The sequence below is a fragment of the Ascaphus truei genome, chromosome 5 (genome assembly GCF_040206685.1).
Source record: "Ascaphus truei isolate aAscTru1 chromosome 5, aAscTru1.hap1, whole genome shotgun sequence".
Lineage (NCBI taxonomy): Eukaryota > Metazoa > Chordata > Amphibia > Anura > Ascaphidae > Ascaphus > Ascaphus truei.
This window is the reverse complement of record NC_134487.1, coordinates 5,406,911-5,427,511: the sequence shown is the minus strand read 5'-3', so window position 1 is coordinate 5,427,511 and position 20,601 is coordinate 5,406,911. Positions and strand designations below refer to the sequence as shown.

At 58.0% G+C, this 20,601-nt stretch overlaps 1 protein-coding gene across 1 annotated transcript in view; it reads left to right on the top strand.

Moving 5' to 3' along the window:
- Nucleotides 1-20,601, top strand: part of FLNC (filamin C) — a 152,623-nt gene that overhangs the window by 110,541 nt on the left and 21,481 nt on the right. The window contains 3 exon segments of the mRNA XM_075598896.1: nucleotides 1,701-1,824; nucleotides 2,367-2,527; nucleotides 16,386-16,476. Of these exon segments, the coding sequence (XP_075455011.1) occupies nucleotides 1,701-1,824; nucleotides 2,367-2,527; nucleotides 16,386-16,476 (376 nt within the window).

Sequence of the window (20,601 nt, the reverse complement as noted above, 5' to 3'; positions counted from 1 at the left end):
CCAACACAGTATAAATAAAGTCCCATTCACCCCTACAAAATATATATATTTATATATCACCTTGGGGTGAGATGCAAAGCCAGGAAACCTACTCACCTGCTGTCTTTGCATCTCACCCCAGCCTATGCCTAAAAGCTGTGTTTAAAGCAGCATGCATTGGCTTAAGGGTTGCTCGTGTAATACGAGCTTGAGACAAAAGGTGGCACTGTGTGCTCATTTGCATGTCATTTCCCAGAATCCCTTGCTGCAGTGGAAGTGCTGTGTGCTGGGTGATAATGGTGAAAGGCGGGGTTGCAGACCTGCCTAAGACATGCACATGAACATACAGGAATATTTCCATTTGCTATATATATATAATATATATATGTATATATATATATATATATATGTGTATATATATATATATATATATATATATATATATATATAATCAAAAAAATAAATAGATGATACCGTTCTGTGGCTAACGAAATGCTTTTATTTGTGCGAGCTTTCGAGATACACTGATCTCTTCTTCCGGCGATGTTACAATGAATGAAGCAAAAGGTAAACTGCTTCATTCATTGTAACATCGCCGGAAGAAGAGATCAGTGTATCTCGAAAGCTCGCACAAATAAAAGCATTTCGTTAGCCACAGAACGGTATCATCTATTTATTTTTTTGATTATTGAAGCTCGGCTAACACGGTACTGATACCTCTACATGTATATATATATATATATATATATATATATATATATATATATATATATACATATATATTACCCCAGATGTAGGGATCTACTCAGGGGCCTTGCAGAGACCAGTAGTGTGTATATTGCTGCACACCCTTTAACGGTGTTGCTATACCCAGGCTGTGGTATATATGGTAATGCTGCTGCTGGGTTTGTAATGCTGATACCGGGAGCCCGCCTCACATCTCACTGCCGTGTGCGCAGACCGCGAGGTGTTACAGCGCCCCTCTAGCATTAGCTACTGTAGTCAGATATGAGTGGTACAAAAACAACCCCCTATAATAAGCACATACAACCCTCAGAGACCCCAATACATAAATACTAGGTGTATCGTTTTCTAGTTTGCGCTTTTTCTGCTCGCTCCGTGACTTGCACGCAGGGCGTCGGATCGCGAAGTGGCAGGAGCTCACTGGGGTGCGCCAAAAGTACCTTGACCAATCGGGGAGGGCGGATTTGAACATAATGCTGGGGCCCTGGTACCGCAGGCCGTGCGGACGCATCCGCACGCTGAGCGATCAGACTGCCTTAAGTCAGTGTTCACGTCCATGCGGCGTGCGGGAGCGTGAGCACGGAAGCGGGACGGGGCGCGCGCTTTGCGCAAGAAATCAGTTCAAACGTATTTCTTGGCGCGACAGGCCGGTCACGTGAGCGGTTCCAGCTCCGTGACGTCACTGGCACGCCCCCAGACACCCAAGGATGGCGCGTACCGTGGCCAAAAAATGCACCCGCTTTAAGGGTGACATCACGGCCACGCACACCTCCGCACGGGCGAAGGCGCTCTGGACCTGGCCTTAGGCACGCACCAAGCAGGGGAACATTACAATTGCAGGGAAATTGCTTAAAGAAGCGCGTGTTGTTTAGGCGGTCATGACAGCTCGCCTTCGGCCAAAATGCACTCGACCCAGGCTTGTGGGCGAGTGCATTTGTCGAGCCCTGTATATATAATTATATAATGACTCTCTTCAGGTGCTGGTGGGTGAGGGAAGTCACCCCACTAAGGTGAAGGTTTATGGGCCGGGTGTGGAGAAGACTGGACTGAAAGCCAACGAGCCGACTTACTTCACGGTGGACTGCAGTGATGCGGGGCAAGGTAAGCGCCTCTCACATAGGGCAGGGTGATGTCATCTCCTCCCAGGGGTGGGAGGGGACAAGGTACTGTAGGCAATTTGGTATGGCAAATTATCTCATTCATTTCTCTGTCTTTTCTTCTCTTAAGTGTTGGTTATTCAGTTTAATAAGTGAAACAGATCCCAGCAAGTGGAAAAAACAGCAATACCAAATGTTTACAGCGTGTTATCTGTTGCTGGTCTCTAGAACAGCCGGCCCACTGGGCCGGAAAAGTCAGCAGTATCAGAATAATGCAAGAGGCAGCACTCTCTTAATAGCACTCTCTTAATAGCACTCTCTTAATAGCACTCTCTTAATAGCACTCTCTTAATAGCCCTCTCTTAATAGCACTCTCTTAATAGCACTCTCTTAATAGCACTCTCTTAATAGCACTCTCTTAATAGCACTCTCTTAATAGCACTCTCTTAATAGCACTCTCTTAATAGCACTCTCTTACTGCGCCATGGAATATGTTGATGCTATATAAATCCCTGCTGCTAATGGCGTTGTTTCCTCGGCCTGCAGGCGATGTCAGCATCGGGATTAAGTGCGCGCCGGGCGTGGTCGGAACGGCAGAGGCGGATATTGACTTTGACATCATCAAGAATGATAATGACACGTTCACTGTGAAATACACCCCCCCGGGAGCCGGGAAATACACCATCATGGTGCTCTTCGCTGACCAGGTGTGACACTGACCAGGGACATCCGGGCCACGCCCCTGTCACCTGCACCCAGACACGCCCCGGTCACCTGCACCCAGAGACACGCCCCTGTCACCTGCACCCAGACACGCCCCTGTCACCTGCACCCAGACACGCCCCTGTCACCTGCACCCAGACACGCCCCTGTCACCTGCATCCAGACACGCCCCTGTCACCTGCACCCAGACACGCCCCTGTCACCTGCACCCAGACACGCCCCTGTCACCTGCACCCAGACACGCCCCTGTCACCTGCATCCCAGGGACACACACCTGTCACCTGCACCCAGACACGCCCCTGTCACCTGCACCCAGACACGCCCCGGTCACCTGCACCCAGAGACACGCCCCTGTCACCTGCACCCAGACACGCCCCTGTCACCTGCACCCAGACACGCCCCTGTCACCTGCACCCAGACACGCCCCTGTCACCTGCATCCAGACACGCCCCTGTCACCTGCACCCAGACACGCCCCTGTCACCTGCACCCAGACACGCCCCTGTCACCTGCATCCAGACACGCCCCTGTCACCTGCACCCAGACACGCCCCTGTCACCTGCACCCAGACACGCCCCTGTCACCTGCACCCAGACACGCCCCGGTCACCTGCATCCCAGGGACACACACCTGTCACCTTCACCCAAAGACACACCCCTGTCACCTGCACCCAGAGACACGCCCCTGTCACCTGCACCCAGACACGCCCCGGTCACCTGCATCCCAGGGACACACACCTGTCACCTTCACCCAAAGACACACACCTGTCACCTGCACCCAGAGACACGCCCCTGTCACCTGCACCCAGACACGCCCCGGTCACCTGCATCCCAGGGACACACACCTGTCACCTTCACCCAAAGACACACACCTGTCACCTGCACCCAAAGACACGCCCCGGTCACCTGCATCCCAGGGACACACACCTGTCACCTTCACCCAAAGACACACACCTGTCACCTGCACCCAGAGACACACACCTGTCACCTGCACCCAGAGACACGCCCCTGTCACCTGCACCCAGACACGCCCCTGCCACCTGCACCCAGGGACACACACCTGTCACCTGCACCCAGAGACACGCCCCTGTCACCTGCACCCCAGGGACACACACCTGTCACCTTCACCCAAAGACACACACCTGTCACCTGCACCCAGAGACACGCCCCTGTCACCTGCACCCAGACACGCCCCTGTCACCTGCACCCAGACACGCCCCTGTCACCTGCACCCAGACACGCCCCTGTCACCTGCACCCAGACACGCCCCTGTCACCTGCACCCAGACACGCCCCTGTCACCTGCACCCAGACACGCCCCTGTCACCTGCACCCCAGGGACACACACCTGTCACCTTCACCCAGGGACACACACCTGTCACCTGCACCCAGACACGCCCCTGTCACCTGCACCCCAGGGACACACACCTGTCACCTTCACCCAAAGACACACCCCTGTCACCTGCACCCAGAGACACACACCTGTCACCTGCACCCAGACACGCCCCTGTCACCTGCACCCAGACACACCCCTGTCACCTGCACCCAGACACGCCCCTGTCACCTGCGCCCAGACACGCCCCTGTCACCTGCACCCCAGGGACACACACCTGTCACCTTCACCCAAAGACACACACCTGTCACCTGCACCCAGGGACACACACCTGTCACCTGCACCCTGACACGCCCCTGTCACCTGCACCCAGACACGCCCCTGTCACCTGCACCCAGAGACACACACCTGTCACCTGCACCCAGGGACACACACCTGTCACCTGCACCCAGGGACACGCCCCTGTCACCTGCACCCAGACACGCCCCTGTCACCTGCACCCAAAGACACACACCTGTCACCTGCACCCAGACACGCCCCTGTCACCTGCACCCAGGGACACACACACCTGTCACCTGCACCCAGGGACACACACCTGTCACCTTCACCCAAAGACACACACCTGTCACCTGCACCCAGGGACACACACCTGTCACCTGCACCCAGGGACACACACCTGTCACCTGCACCCAGACACGCCCCTGTCACCTGCACCCAGACACACCCCTGTCACCTGCACCCAGACACGCCCCTGTCACCTGCACCCAGACACGCCCCTGTCACCTGCACCCAGACACGCCCCTGTCACCTGCACCCAGACACGCCCCTGTCACCTTCACCCAAAGACACACACCTGTCACCTGCACCCAGACACGCCCCTTTCACCTGCACCCAGACACGCCCCTGTCACCTGCACCCAGACACGCCCGTGTCACCTGCACCCAGACACGCCCCTGTCACCTGCACCCAGACACGCCCCTTTCACCTGCACCCAGGGACACACACCTGTCACCTGCACCCAGAGACACACACCTGTCACCTGCACCCAAAGACACACACCTGTCACCTGCACCCAAAGACACACACCTGTCACCTGCACCCAGACACGCCCCTGTCACCTGCACCCAGACACACCCCTGTCACCTGCACCCAGGGACACACACCTGTCACCTTCACCCAAAGACACACACCTGTCACCTGCACCCAGACACGTCCCTGTCACCTGCACCCAGACACGCCCCTGTCACCTGCACCCAGACACGTCCCTGTCACCTGCACCCAGACACGTCCCTGTCACCTGCACCCAGACACGCCCCTTTCACCTGCACCCAGGGACACACACCTGTCACCTGCACCCAAAGACACACACCTGTCACCTGCACCCAGACACGCCCCTGTCACCTGCGCCCAGACACGCCCCTGTCACCTGCACCCAGACACGCCCCTTTCACCTGCACCCAGACACGCCCCGGTCACCTGCACCCAGACACGTCCCTGTCACCTGCACCCAGACACGTCCCTGTCACCTGCACCCAGAGACACGCCCCTGTCACCTGCACCCAGACACGTCCCTGTCACCTGCACCCAGACACGTCCCTGTCACCTGCACCCAGACACGCCCCTGTCACCTGCACCCAGAGACACGCCCCTGTCACCTGCACCCAGACACGTCCCTGTCACCTGCACCCAGACACGTCCCTGTCACCTGCACCCAGACACGCCCCTGTCACCTGCACCCAGACACGCCCCTGTCACCTGCACCCAGACACGCCCCTGTCACCTGCACCCAGACACGCCCCTGTCACCTGCACCCAGACACGCCCCTGTCACCTGCACCCAGACACGCCCCTGTCACCTGCACCCAGACACGCCCCTGTCACCTGCACCCAGACACGCCCCTGTCACCTGCATCCAGACACGCCCCTGTCACCTGCACCCAGACACGCCCCTGTCACCTGCACCCAGACACGCCCCTGTCACCTGCATCCAGACACGCCCCTGTCACCTGCACCCAGACACGCCCCTGTCACCTGCACCCAGACACGCCCCTGTCACCTGCACCCAGACACGCCCCGGTCACCTGCATCCCAGGGACACACACCTGTCACCTTCACCCAAAGACACACCCCTGTCACCTGCACCCAGAGACACGCCCCTGTCACCTGCACCCAGACACGCCCCGGTCACCTGCATCCCAGGGACACACACCTGTCACCTTCACCCAAAGACACACACCTGTCACCTGCACCCAGAGACACGCCCCTGTCACCTGCACCCAGACACGCCCCGGTCACCTGCATCCCAGGGACACACACCTGTCACCTTCACCCAAAGACACACACCTGTCACCTGCACCCAAAGACACGCCCCGGTCACCTGCATCCCAGGGACACACACCTGTCACCTTCACCCAAAGACACACACCTGTCACCTGCACCCAGAGACACACACCTGTCACCTGCACCCAGAGACACGCCCCTGTCACCTGCACCCAGACACGCCCCTGCCACCTGCACCCAGGGACACACACCTGTCACCTGCACCCAGAGACACGCCCCTGTCACCTGCACCCCAGGGACACACACCTGTCACCTTCACCCAAAGACACACACCTGTCACCTGCACCCAGAGACACGCCCCTGTCACCTGCACCCAGACACGCCCCTGTCACCTGCACCCAGACACGCCCCTGTCACCTGCACCCAGACACGCCCCTGTCACCTGCACCCAGACACGCCCCTGTCACCTGCACCCAGACACGCCCCTGTCACCTGCACCCAGACACGCCCCTGTCACCTGCACCCCAGGGACACACACCTGTCACCTTCACCCAGGGACACACACCTGTCACCTGCACCCAGACACGCCCCTGTCACCTGCACCCCAGGGACACACACCTGTCACCTTCACCCAAAGACACACCCCTGTCACCTGCACCCAGAGACACACACCTGTCACCTGCACCCAGACACGCCCCTGTCACCTGCACCCAGACACACCCCTGTCACCTGCACCCAGACACGCCCCTGTCACCTGCGCCCAGACACGCCCCTGTCACCTGCACCCCAGGGACACACACCTGTCACCTTCACCCAAAGACACACACCTGTCACCTGCACCCAGGGACACACACCTGTCACCTGCACCCTGACACGCCCCTGTCACCTGCACCCAGACACGCCCCTGTCACCTGCACCCAGAGACACACACCTGTCACCTGCACCCAGGGACACACACCTGTCACCTGCACCCAGGGACACGCCCCTGTCACCTGCACCCAGACACGCCCCTGTCACCTGCACCCAAAGACACACACCTGTCACCTGCACCCAGACACGCCCCTGTCACCTGCACCCAGGGACACACACACCTGTCACCTGCACCCAGGGACACACACCTGTCACCTTCACCCAAAGACACACACCTGTCACCTGCACCCAGGGACACACACCTGTCACCTGCACCCAGGGACACACACCTGTCACCTGCACCCAGACACGCCCCTGTCACCTGCACCCAGACACACCCCTGTCACCTGCACCCAGACACGCCCCTGTCACCTGCACCCAGACACGCCCCTGTCACCTGCACCCAGACACGCCCCTGTCACCTGCACCCAGACACGCCCCTGTCACCTTCACCCAAAGACACACACCTGTCACCTGCACCCAGACACGCCCCTTTCACCTGCACCCAGACACGCCCCTGTCACCTGCACCCAGACACGCCCGTGTCACCTGCACCCAGACACGCCCCTGTCACCTGCACCCAGACACGCCCCTTTCACCTGCACCCAGGGACACACACCTGTCACCTGCACCCAGAGACACACACCTGTCACCTGCACCCAAAGACACACACCTGTCACCTGCACCCAAAGACACACACCTGTCACCTGCACCCAGACACGCCCCTGTCACCTGCACCCAGACACACCCCTGTCACCTGCACCCAGGGACACACACCTGTCACCTTCACCCAAAGACACACACCTGTCACCTGCACCCAGACACGTCCCTGTCACCTGCACCCAGACACGCCCCTGTCACCTGCACCCAGACACGTCCCTGTCACCTGCACCCAGACACGTCCCTGTCACCTGCACCCAGACACGCCCCTTTCACCTGCACCCAGACACGCCCCTGTCACCTGCACCCAGGGACACACACCTGTCACCTGCACCCAAAGACACACACCTGTCACCTGCACCCAGACACGCCCCTGTCACCTGCGCCCAGACACGCCCCTGTCACCTGCACCCAGACACGCCCCTTTCACCTGCACCCAGACACGCCCCGGTCACCTGCACCCAGACACGTCCCTGTCACCTGCACCCAGACACGTCCCTGTCACCTGCACCCAGAGACACGCCCCTGTCACCTGCACCCAGACACGTCCCTGTCACCTGCACCCAGACACGTCCCTGTCACCTGCACCCAGACACGCCCCTGTCACCTGCACCCAGAGACACGCCCCTGTCACCTGCACCCAGACACGTCCCTGTCACCTGCACCCAGACACGTCCCTGTCACCTGCACCCAGACACGCCCCTGTCACCTGCACCCAGACACGCCCCTGTCACCTGCACCCAGACACGTCCCTGTCACCTGCACCCAGACACGTCCCTGTCACCTGCACCCAGACACACACCTGTCACCTGCACCCAGACACGCCCCTGTCACCTGCACCCAGACACGCCCCTGTCACCTGCACCCAGACACGCCCCTGTCACCTGCACCCAGACACGTCCCTGTCACCTGCACCCAGACACGCCCCTGTCACCTGCACCCAGACACGCCCCTGTCACCTGCACCCAGACACGTCCCTGTCACCTGCACCCAGACACGTCCCTGTCACCTGCACCCAGACACGCCCCTGTCACCTGCACCCAGAGACACGCCCCTGTCACCTGCACCCAGACACGTCCCTGTCACCTGCACCCAGACACGTCCCTGTCACCTGCACCCAGACACGCCCCTGTCACCTACACCCAGACACGCCCCTGTCACCTGCACCCAGACACGCCCCTGTCACCTGCACCCAGACACACACCTGTCACCTGCACCCAGACACGCCCCTGTCACCTGCACCCCAGGGACACACACCTGTCACTTTCACCCAGGGACACACACCTGTCACCTGCACCCAGACACGCCCCTGTCACCTGCACCCAGACACGCCCCTGTCACCTGCACCCAGACACGCCCCTGTCACCTGCACCCAGACACACCCCTGTCACCTGCACCCAGACACGCCCCTGTCACCTGCGCCCAGACACGCCCCTGTCACCTGCACCCAGACACGCCCCTTTCACCTGCACCCAGGGACACACACCTGTCACCTGCACCCAAAGACACACACCTGTCACCTGCACCCAGACACGCCCCTGTCACCTGCACCCAGACACGCCCCTGTCACCTGCACCCAGACACACCCCTGTCACCTGCACCCAGACACGCCCCTGTCACCTGCACCCCAGGGACACACACCTGTCACCTGCGCCCAGACACGCCCCTGTCACCTGCACCCAGACACGCCCCTTTCACCTGCACCCAGACACACCCCTGTCACCTGCACCCAGACACGCCCCTGTCACCTGCACCCAGGGACACACCCCTGTCACCTGCACCCAGACACGCCCCAGTCACCTGCATCCCAGGGACACACACCTGTCACCTTCACCCAAAGACACACACCTGTCACCTGCACCCAGAGACACGCCCCGGTCACCTGCATCCCAGGGACACACACCTGTCACCTTCACCCAAAGACACACACCTGGCACCTGCACCCAGAGACACACACCTGTCACCTGCACCCAAAGACACACACCTGTCACCTGCACCCAGACACGCCCCTGTCACCTGCACCCAGACACGCCCCTGTCACCTGCACCCAGACACGCCCCTGTCACCTGCACCCAGACACGCCCCTGTCACCTGCACCCAGACACGCCCCTGTCACCTGCACCCAGACACGCCCCTGTCACCTGCACCCAGACACGCCCCTGTCACCTGCACCCAGACACGCCCCTGTCACCTGCACCCAGACACGCCCCTGTCACCTGCACCCCAGGGACACACACCTGTCACCTGCGCCCAGACACGCCCCTGTCACCTGCACCCAGACACGCCCCTTTCACCTGCACCCAGACACACCCCTGTCACCTGCACCCAGACACGCCCCTGTCACCTGCACCCAGGGACACACCCCTGTCACCTGCACCCAGACACGCCCCGGTCACCTGCATCCCAGGGACACACACCTGTCACCTTCACCAAAAGACACACACCTGTCACCTGCACCCAGAGACACGCCCCGGTCACCTGCATCCCAGGGACACACACCTGTCACCTTCACCCAAAGACACACACCTGTCACCTGCACCCAGAGACACACACCTGTCACCTGCACCCAGAGACACGCCCCTGTCACCTGCACCCAGACACGCCCCTGCCACCTGCACCCAGGGACACACACCTGTCACCTGCACCCAGAGACACGCCCCTGTCACCTGCACCCCAGGGACACACACCTGTCACCTTCACCCAAAGACACACACCTGTCACCTGCACACAGAGACACGCCCCTGTCACCTGCACCCAGACACGCCCCTGTCACCTGCACCCAGACACGCCCCTGTCACCTGCACCCAGACACGCCCCTGTCACCTGCACCCAGACACGCCCCTGTCACCTGCACCCCAGGGACACACACCTGTCACCTTCACCCAGACACACACACCTGTCACCTGCACCCAGACACGCCCCTGTCACCTGCACCCCAGGGACACACACCTGTCACCTTCACCCAAAGACACACCCCTGTCACCTGCACCCAGAGACACACACCTGTCACCTGCACCCAGACACGCCCCTGTCACCTGCACCCAGACACACCCCTGTCACCTGCACCCAGACACGCCCCTGTCACCTGCGCCCAGACACGCCCCTGTCACCTGCACCCCAGGGACACGCCCCTGTCACCTGCACCCAGACACGCCCCTGTCACCTGCACCCAAAGACACACACCTGTCACCTGCACCCAGACACGCCCCTGTCACCTGCACCCAGACACGCCCCTGTCACCTGCACCCAGACACGCCCCTGTCACCTGCACCCCAGGGACACACACCTGTCACCTTCACCCAGACACACACACCTGTCACCTGCACCCAGACACGCCCCTGTCACCTGCACCCCAGGGACACACACCTGTCACCTTCACCCAAAGACACACACCTGTCACCTTCACCCAAAGACACACACCTGTCACCTGCACCCTGACACGCCCCTGTCACCTGCACCCAGACACGCCCCTGTCACCTGCACCCAGAGACACACACCTGTCACCTGCACCCAGGGACACACACCTGTCACCTGCACCCAGGGACACGCCCCTGTCACCTGCACCCAGACACGCCCCTGTCACCTGCACCCAAAGACACACACCTGTCACCTGCACCCAGACACGCCCCTGTCACCTGCACCCAGGGACACACACACCTGTCACCTGCACCCAGGGACACACACCTGTCACCTTCACCCAAAGACACACACCTGTCACCTGCACCCAGGGACACACACCTGTCACCTGCACCCAGGGACACACACCTGTCACCTGCACCCAGACACGCCCCTGTCACCTGCACCCAGACACACCCCTGTCACCTGCACCCAGACACGCCCCTGTCACCTGCACCCAGACACGCCCCTGTCACCTGCACCCAGACACGCCCCTGTCACCTGCACCCAGGGACACACACCTGTCACCTTCACCCAAAGACACACACCTGTCACCTGCACCCAGACACGCCCCTGTCACCTGCACCCAGACACGCCCCTTTCACCTGCACCCAGACACGCCCCTGTCACCTGCACCCAGACACGCCCGTGTCACCTGCACCCAGACACGCCCCTGTCACCTGCACCCAGACACGCCCCTTTCACCTGCACCCAGGGACACACACCTGTCACCTGCACCCAGAGACACACACCTGTCACCTGCACCCAAAGACACACACCTGTCACCTGCACCCAAAGACACACACCTGTCACCTTCACCCAAAGACACGCCCCTGTCACCTGCACCCAGACACGCCCCTGTCACCTGCACCCAGACACACCCCTGTCACCTGCACCCAGGGACACACACCTGTCACCTTCACCCAAAGACACACACCTGTCACCTGCACCCAGACACGTCCCTGTCACCTGCACCCAGACACGCCCCTGTCACCTGCACCCAGACACGTCCCTGTCACCTGCACCCAGACACGTCCCTGTCACCTGCACCCAGGGACACACCCCTGTCACCTGCACCCAGACACGCCCCGGTCACCTGCATCCCAGGGACACACACCTGTCACCTTCACCCAAAGACACACACCTGTCACCTGCACCCAAAGACACGCCCCGGTCACCTGCATCCCAGGGACACACACCTGTCACCTTCACCCAAAGACACACACCTGTCACCTGCACCCAGAGACACACACCTGTCACCTGCACCCAGAGACACGCCCCTGTCACCTGCACCCAGACACGCCCCTGCCACCTGCACCCAGGGACACACACCTGTCACCTGCACCCAGAGACACGCCCCTGTCACCTGCACCCCAGGGACACACACCTGTCACCTTCACACAAAGACACACACCTGTCACCTGCACCCAGAGACACGCCCCTGTCACCTGCACCCAGACACGCCCCTGTCACCTGCACCCAGACACGCCCCTGTCACCTGCACCCAGACACGCCCCTGTCACCTGCACCCAGACACGCCCCTGTCACCTGCACCCAGACACGCCCCTGTCACCTGCACCCCAGGGACACACACCTGTCACCTTCACCCAGGGACACACACCTGTCACCTGCACCCAGACACGCCCCTGTCACCTGCACCCCAGGGACACACACCTGTCACCTTCACCCAAAGACACACCCCTGTCACCTGCACCCAGAGACACACACCTGTCACCTGCACCCAGACACGCCCCTGTCACCTGCACCCAGACACACCCCTGTCACCTGCACCCAGGCACACCCCTGTCACCTGCGCCCAGACACGCCCCTGTCACCTGCACCCCAGGGACACACACCTGTCACCTTCACCCAAAGACACACACCTGTCACCTGCACCCAGGGACACACACCTGTCACCTGCACCCTGACACGCCCCTGTCACCTGCACCCAGACACGCCCCTGTCACCTGCACCCAGAGACACACACCTGTCACCTGCACCCAGGGACACACACCTGTCACCTGCACCCAGGGACACGCCCCTGTCACCTGCACCCAGACACGCCCCTGTCACCTGCACCCAAAGACACACACCTGTCACCTGCACCCAGACACGCCCCTGTCACCTGCACCCAGGGACACACACACCTGTCACCTGCACCCAGGGACACACACCTGTCACCTTCACCCAAAGACACACACCTGTCACCTGCACCCAGGGACACACACCTGTCACCTGCACCCAGGGACACACACCTGTCACCTGCACCCAGACACGCCCCTGTCACCTGCACCCAGACACACCCCTGTCACCTGCACCCAGACACGCCCCTGTCACCTGCACCCAGACACGCCCCTGTCACCTGCACCCAGACACGCCCCTGTCACCTGCACCCAGGGACACACACCTGTCACCTGCACCCAGAGACACACACCTGTCACCTGCACCCAAAGACACACACCTGTCACCTGCACCCAAAGACACACACCTGTCACCTTCACCCAAAGACACGCCCCTGTCACCTGCACCCAGACACGCCCCTGTCACCTGCACCCAGACACACCCCTGTCACCTGCACCCAGGGACACACACCTGTCACCTTCACCCAAAGACACACACCTGTCACCTGCACCCAGACACGTCCCTGTCACCTGCACCCAGACACGCCCCTGTCACCTGCACCCAGACACGTCCCTGTCACCTGCACCCAGACACGTCCCTGTCACCTGCACCCAGACACGCCCCTTTCACCTGCACCCAGACACGCCCCTGTCACCTGCACCCAGGGACACACACCTGTCACCTGCACCCAAAGACACACACCTGTCACCTGCACCCAGACACGCCCCTGTCACCTGCGCCCAGACACGCCCCTGTCACCTGCACCCAGACACGCCCCTTTCACCTGCACCCAGACACGCCCCGGTCACCTGCACCCAGACACGTCCCTGTCACCTGCACCCAGACACGTCCCTGTCACCTGCACCCAGAGACACGCCCCTGTCACCTGCACCCAGACACGTCCCTGTCACCTGCACCCAGACACGTCCCTGTCACCTGCACCCAGACACGCCCCTGTCACCTGCACCCAGAGACACGCCCCTGTCACCTGCACCCAGACACGTCCCTGTCACCTGCACCCAGACACGTCCCTGTCACCTGCACCCAGACACGCCCCTGTCACCTGCACCCAGACACGCCCCTGTCACCTGCACCCAGACACGCCCCTGTCACCTGCACCCAGACACGCCCCTGTCACCTGCACCCAGACACGCCCCTGTCACCTGCACCCAGACACGCCCCTGTCACCTGCACCCAGACACGCCCCTGTCACCTGCACCCAGACACGCCCCTGTCACCTGCACCCAGACACGTCCCTGTCACCTGCACCCAGACACGTCCCTGTCACCTGCACCCAGACACGCCCCTGTCACCTGCACCCAGAGACACGCCCCTGTCACCTGCACCCAGACACGCCCCTGTCACCTGCACCCAGACACGCCCCTGTCACCTGCACCCAGACACGCCCCTGTCACCTGCACCCAGACACGCACCTGTCACCTGCACCCAGACACGCCCCTGTCACCTGCACCCCAGGGACACACACCTGTCACCTTCACCCAGGGACACACACCTGTCACCTGCACCCAGACACGCCCCTGTCACCTGCACCCAGACACGCCCCTGTCACCTGCACCCAGACACGCCCCTGTCACCTGCACCCAGACACACCCCTGTCACCTGCACCCAGACACGCCCCTGTCACCTGCGCCCAGACACGCCCCTGTCACCTGCACCCAGACACGCACCTGTCACCTGCACCCAAAGACACACACCTGTCACCTGCACCCAGACACGCCCCTGTCACCTGCACCCAGACACGCCCCTGTCACCTGCACCCAGACACACCCCTGTCACCTGCACCCAGACACGCCCCTGTCACCTGCACCCCAGGGACACACACCTGTCACCTGCGCCCAGACACGCCCCTGTCACCTGCACCCAGACACGCCCCTTTCACCTGCACCCAGACACACCCCTGTCACCTGCACCCAGACACGCCCCTGTCACCTGCACCCAGGGACACCCCTGTCACCTGCACCCAGACACGCCCCTTTCACCTGCACCCAGGGACACACACCTGTCACCTGCACCCAGAGACACACACCTGTCACCTGCACCCAAAGACACACACCTGTCACCTGCACCCAGAGACACACACCTGTCACCTGCACCCAGACACACACCTGTCACCTCATTCGCTTTTTCCTCCGCAATATCACAAAGATACGCCCTTTCCTCTGTTGCTCGACTGCTAAAACCCTGACTCAGGCCCTCATTCTCTCCCGTCTTGATTACTGTAACCTCCTGCTGTCCGGCCTTCCTGCCTCTCACCTGTCTCCCCTACAATCTATCCTAAACGCTGCTGCCAGAATCACTCTACTCTTTCCTAGATCTGTCTCAGCATCTCCCCTCCTGAAATCCCTCTCCTGGCTTCCGATCAAATCCTGTATCTCACACTAAATTCTCCTCCTCACTTTTAAAGCTTTACACTCTTCTGCCCCTCCTTACATCTCATCCCTAATTTCTCGCTATGCACCATCCAGACTCTTGCGTTCTTCTCAAGGATGTCTTCTCTCTACCCCCTTTGTATCTAAAGCCCTCTCCCGCCTTAAACCTTTCTCACTTTCTGCCCCACACCTCTGGAATGGCCTTCCCCTCAATACCCGACTAGCACCCTCTCTATCCACCTTTAAGACCCACCTTAAGACACACTTGCTTAAAGAAGCATATGTATAGCACTGTGGATATTCTGAACACATGATACATAAAGCTTGGCCCCCTGCAGACGCACTTACCAGAACTCCCTCCTACTGTCTCTGTACGTTCTCCCTACCTAACAATTAGACTGTAAGCTCCTCGGGGCAGGGACTCCTCTTCCTTAATGTTACGTTTATGTCTGAAGCACTTATTCCCATGACATGTTATTTATATGATCTGTTATTTATTTGATTACCACGTGTATTACTGCTGTGAAGCGCTATGTACACTAATGGCGCTATATAAATAAAGACATACAATACAATACAAGGGACAAATACCTGTCACCTCCACTCAGTGACATCAGGGATACATACCTCCCGCAACTCCTAATACAGAGACATCAGGGATATGTACCTCTCACCCCCTCCTAATACACAGACATCAGGGACACGTACCTCTCACCCCCACCTAATATTTACACCCCCTGTAACTCTCCCTCCCCAGGAAATTCCCATCAGCCCCTTCCGGGTTAAGGTGGACCCGTCGCATGACGCTAGCAAAGTCAGAGCCGAGGGTCCCGGGCTCAACCGCACAGGTAAGGGGCGATCTGGGGGAGACTCAGGGGAGGGAGCATCTGGGGGTAACACAGGGGAGGGCCTGGGGGAGACGCAGGGGGAGGGGCCCTGGGGGAGACTCAGGGGAGGGAGCATCTGGGGGTAACACAGGGGAGGGCCTGGGGGAGACGCAGGGGGAGGGGCCCTGGGGGAGACGCAGGGGGAGGGACAACAACCATCTTAGAAAAATCATTTGCTTTAACGTCCCTCACATGTGCTAATTAAGTTTGTAAGAGTATATAAGTAAACTCATAGCAGCCTTAGCTGCCTGCAACCATGCTCATAAGCAGATATGCTCATAAGCAGGTATGCTTTTAAGTAGTTATGAAGTTTAAAAAGGAAGTTCAAAAAGAAGTGGAAAAGTGGACAACACCCCCTGCTTCTGATTCCTGCTTTTGATCTGCGTTGGAAAGGAGGATATCATCTATCCCAGACTGCACATCTCAACACATAACGATCGCTGTGATGCCGCCTTTACTATTTATATTTGCTGTAACCTCATATATTTTCAAATTATGCACTTCCTTCCACCAGTCGCCTTATGTCTCTAACTCTATTCATATATCTCCATCTGTCCTTTCTTCCCCACTTCTCAGTTCACAGGAACTCCTTTCTTACCTGCGCCCTCTCACACCACACAGCTATACACCCTGCACTAAAACACACCCCTAAAAATCATCCTCACACCTCCTCTTTCTATCCATGCTTCTCCTCCTTGCTTCTGGGGATATCTCTCCCAATCCTGGTCCCTGCCTTATTTCTACATGATCTCGTCCTCGCCTACCACATACAACTTGTACTCCTTCTGGTGTTAACCCCTCCAACCTCATACCTCATACCCATCCCCTGCCACCCTCCCTGCTCGCTCCCTCTCTAACAAGTTCCTCGCTGTGCATGACTTCTTTCTCTCTCACTCCCAGCTTCTCTTTGCTATAACTGAGACCTGGCTCACTCACTCTGACTCTGCTCTGGAAGCTGCCCTCTCCTACGGTGGCCTTTCCTTCTCACACACTCCGCGCCCTGATGTCAGGGGTGGAGGCGTGGGGCTCCTGCTCTCCTCTCTCTGCCGTTACCGAACCCTTCCTATTCCCCCCTCTCTTGCTTTTCCCTCCTTTGAGGTTCACACGGTCCAGATCTTCTCTCCTCTCCCTGTCCATGTGGCAGTCATCTATTGCCCACCTACCTCTACTCATCCCCCTTCTGCCCTTCTCTCTCACTTTGAATCCTGGCTCTCTTTCTTTCTCTCCTCAGACTCCCTTGTTCTTCTCCTTGGGGACTTCAACTGCCACATTGATGACCCCTCTCTCCCTTGGGCTTCCCGCTTTCTTTCTCTAACCTCTTCTTTTGGCCTTCAACAGTGGACTGCAGCCAGCACCCACAAGGATGGCCACTACTTAGACCTGGTTTTCACTAAAAACTTCTCTCTCTCTGATTTCTCCATTTCCCCTTTTCCTCTCTCTAACCATCACCTCATCTCATTCTCCCTATCTCGCTTCTCCCCTTCTCCACCTCCATCTACCCCCCGGTTCTGCAGAAACCTGCGCTCTATTCACTTACCTGACTTTGAGTCCACTTTACACTCCTCCCTCTCCTCTCTCAGCTCTGCTACAGACCCTGACAACCTGGTCAGGAACTACAACTCTGTCTTGTCCTCGTCTCTTGATCTACATGCCCCGCTTTCTCTCTGCCGTCCTCGCCCTTCTAACCCCAGACCCTGGCTAAATTCCCACACGCGCATGCTGCGTTCCTCCACTCGTTCCTCTGAACGCCTCTGGAGGAAGTCTCACACTCTCGCAGACTTCCTTCACTACAAATTTATGCTATCCTGTTTCAACTCTGCCCTCTCTCAGGCTAAACAAGCCTACTTTTCTTCACTAATCAACATGCACAAGTCTAACCCACGCCGACTGTTCTCTGTCTTTGATACTCTACTCAAACCACCCTCAGCTGCCTCTCCTTCCTCCATCTCCGCTCAGGACTTTGCTGACTATTTTTTTTTTAACTATCTTTTTTCCTTTATTGGAGACAGATAAAAGTTGTTACATTCAGGATGTTTGCTGACTATTTTAAGGAAAAGGTGGAATCCTACGTCAGGACATGTCCTCTGTTTCTTCCTCCCATCCTACACCTCTTCCTAACTCTCCTCCTGCCTTCCTTGACTTTTTTTCCACTGTCTCAGAGGAGGATGTGTCACTGCTGATCGCCTCTTCTTCCTCGACCACTTGCCCTCTTGACCCCATTCCCTCCCATCTCCTAAAACCTCTAGCTCCTACTATAATCCCTATGCTCACACAGATCTTTAACTCCTCCCTCTGCTCTGGAACCTTTCCATCCTCCTTCAAACATGCAACAGTCATACCATTACTCAAAAACAGCAAGCTTGACCTTACCTGTCTTTCTAACTATCGACCTGTCTCCCTCCTGCCTTTTGCCTCTAAACTCCTTGAACGTCTTGTATTCTCTCGCTTGCTCCATTCTCTCACCACCTATTCTCTCCTAGACCCCCTACAATCTGGCTTCCGCACTGCTCACTCCACGGAAACAGCCCTCACTAAAATAACTGATGACCTCGATGCTGCCAAAGACAGAGGACATTACACTCTGCTCATATTACTCGACCTCTCTGCAGCATTTGACACCGTGGACCACCCTCTTCTCCTTCACATTCTCCATACTCTTGGTATTCGTAACAAAGCTCTATCCTGGATCTCCTCTTACCTCTCCCATTGTACTTTCAGTGTCTCTTCTGCTAACACCTCCTCCTCCTCTATTGATCTCTCTGTGGGGGTACCCCAGGGCTCTGTCCTGGGACCTCTTCTCTTTTCTCTGTACACACTCTCTCTAGGTGACCTAATAACATCTTTTGGGTTTAATTATCACCTCTATGCTGACGACACACAAATATACTTTTCAACACCCGACCTTACACCTGCTGTACAAACCAAAGTTTCTGAATGCCTCTCTGCTATATCATCCTGGATGGCCCTCCGCCGCCTTAAACTCAACATGGCTAAAACAGAGCTCCTCATACTTCCTCCCACACCTGGCCCTACTACCTCCTTCCACATTACTGTTGGAACTACGATCATTCACCCAGTAGCCCAAGCACGCTGCCTAGGGGTCACACTTAATTCCTCTCTCTCATTCTCCTCTCATATTGAAAACGTTTCTAAAACTTGTTGCTCTTTCCTCCGCAATATCACTAAGATACGCCCTTTTCTCTGTTGCTCGACTGCTAAAACGCTGACTCAGGCCCTCATTCTCTCCCGTCTTGATTACTGTAACCTCCTGCTGTCCGGCCTTCCTGCCTCTCACCTGTCTCCCCTACAATCTATCCTTAATGCTGCTGCCAGAATCACTCTACTCTTTCCTAGATCTGTCTCAGCATCTCCCCTCCTGAAATCCCTCTCCTGGCTTCCGATCAAATCCCGCATCTCACACTCCATTCTTCTCCTCACTTTTAAAGCTTTACACTCTTCTGCTCCTCCTTACATCTCAGCCCTAATTTCTCGTTATGCAACATCCAGACTCTTGCGTTCTTCTCAAGGATGTCTTCTTTCTACCCCCTTTGTATCTAAAGCCCTCTCCCGCCTTAAACCTTTCTCACTGACTGCCCCACACCTCTGGAATGCCCTTCCCCTCAGTACCCGACTACCACCCTCTCTATCCACCTTTAAGACCCACCTTAAGACACACTTGCTTAAAGAAGCATATGAATAGCACTGTGAACATTCTGAACACACGATACATAAAGCTTGGCCCCCTGCAGACGCACTTACCAGAATTCCCTCCTACTGTCCCTGTACGTTCTCACTACCTACCAATTAGATTGTAAGCTCCTCGGGGCAGGGACTCCTCTTCCTTAATGTTACGTTTATGTCTAAAGCACTTATTCCCATGATTTGTTATTTATATTATCTGTTATTTATTTGATTACCACATGTATTACTGCTGTGACGCGCTATGTACATTAATGGCGCTATATAAATAAAGACATACATACAGAGAAAATGGGATTCCTTCTCTGTAATAAATCTGGTGCTGCTTTGGCTGCAGGAAGTGGATCCCTTTTATCCTCTTGTGGATCCTTTTTATCCTCTTGTTGA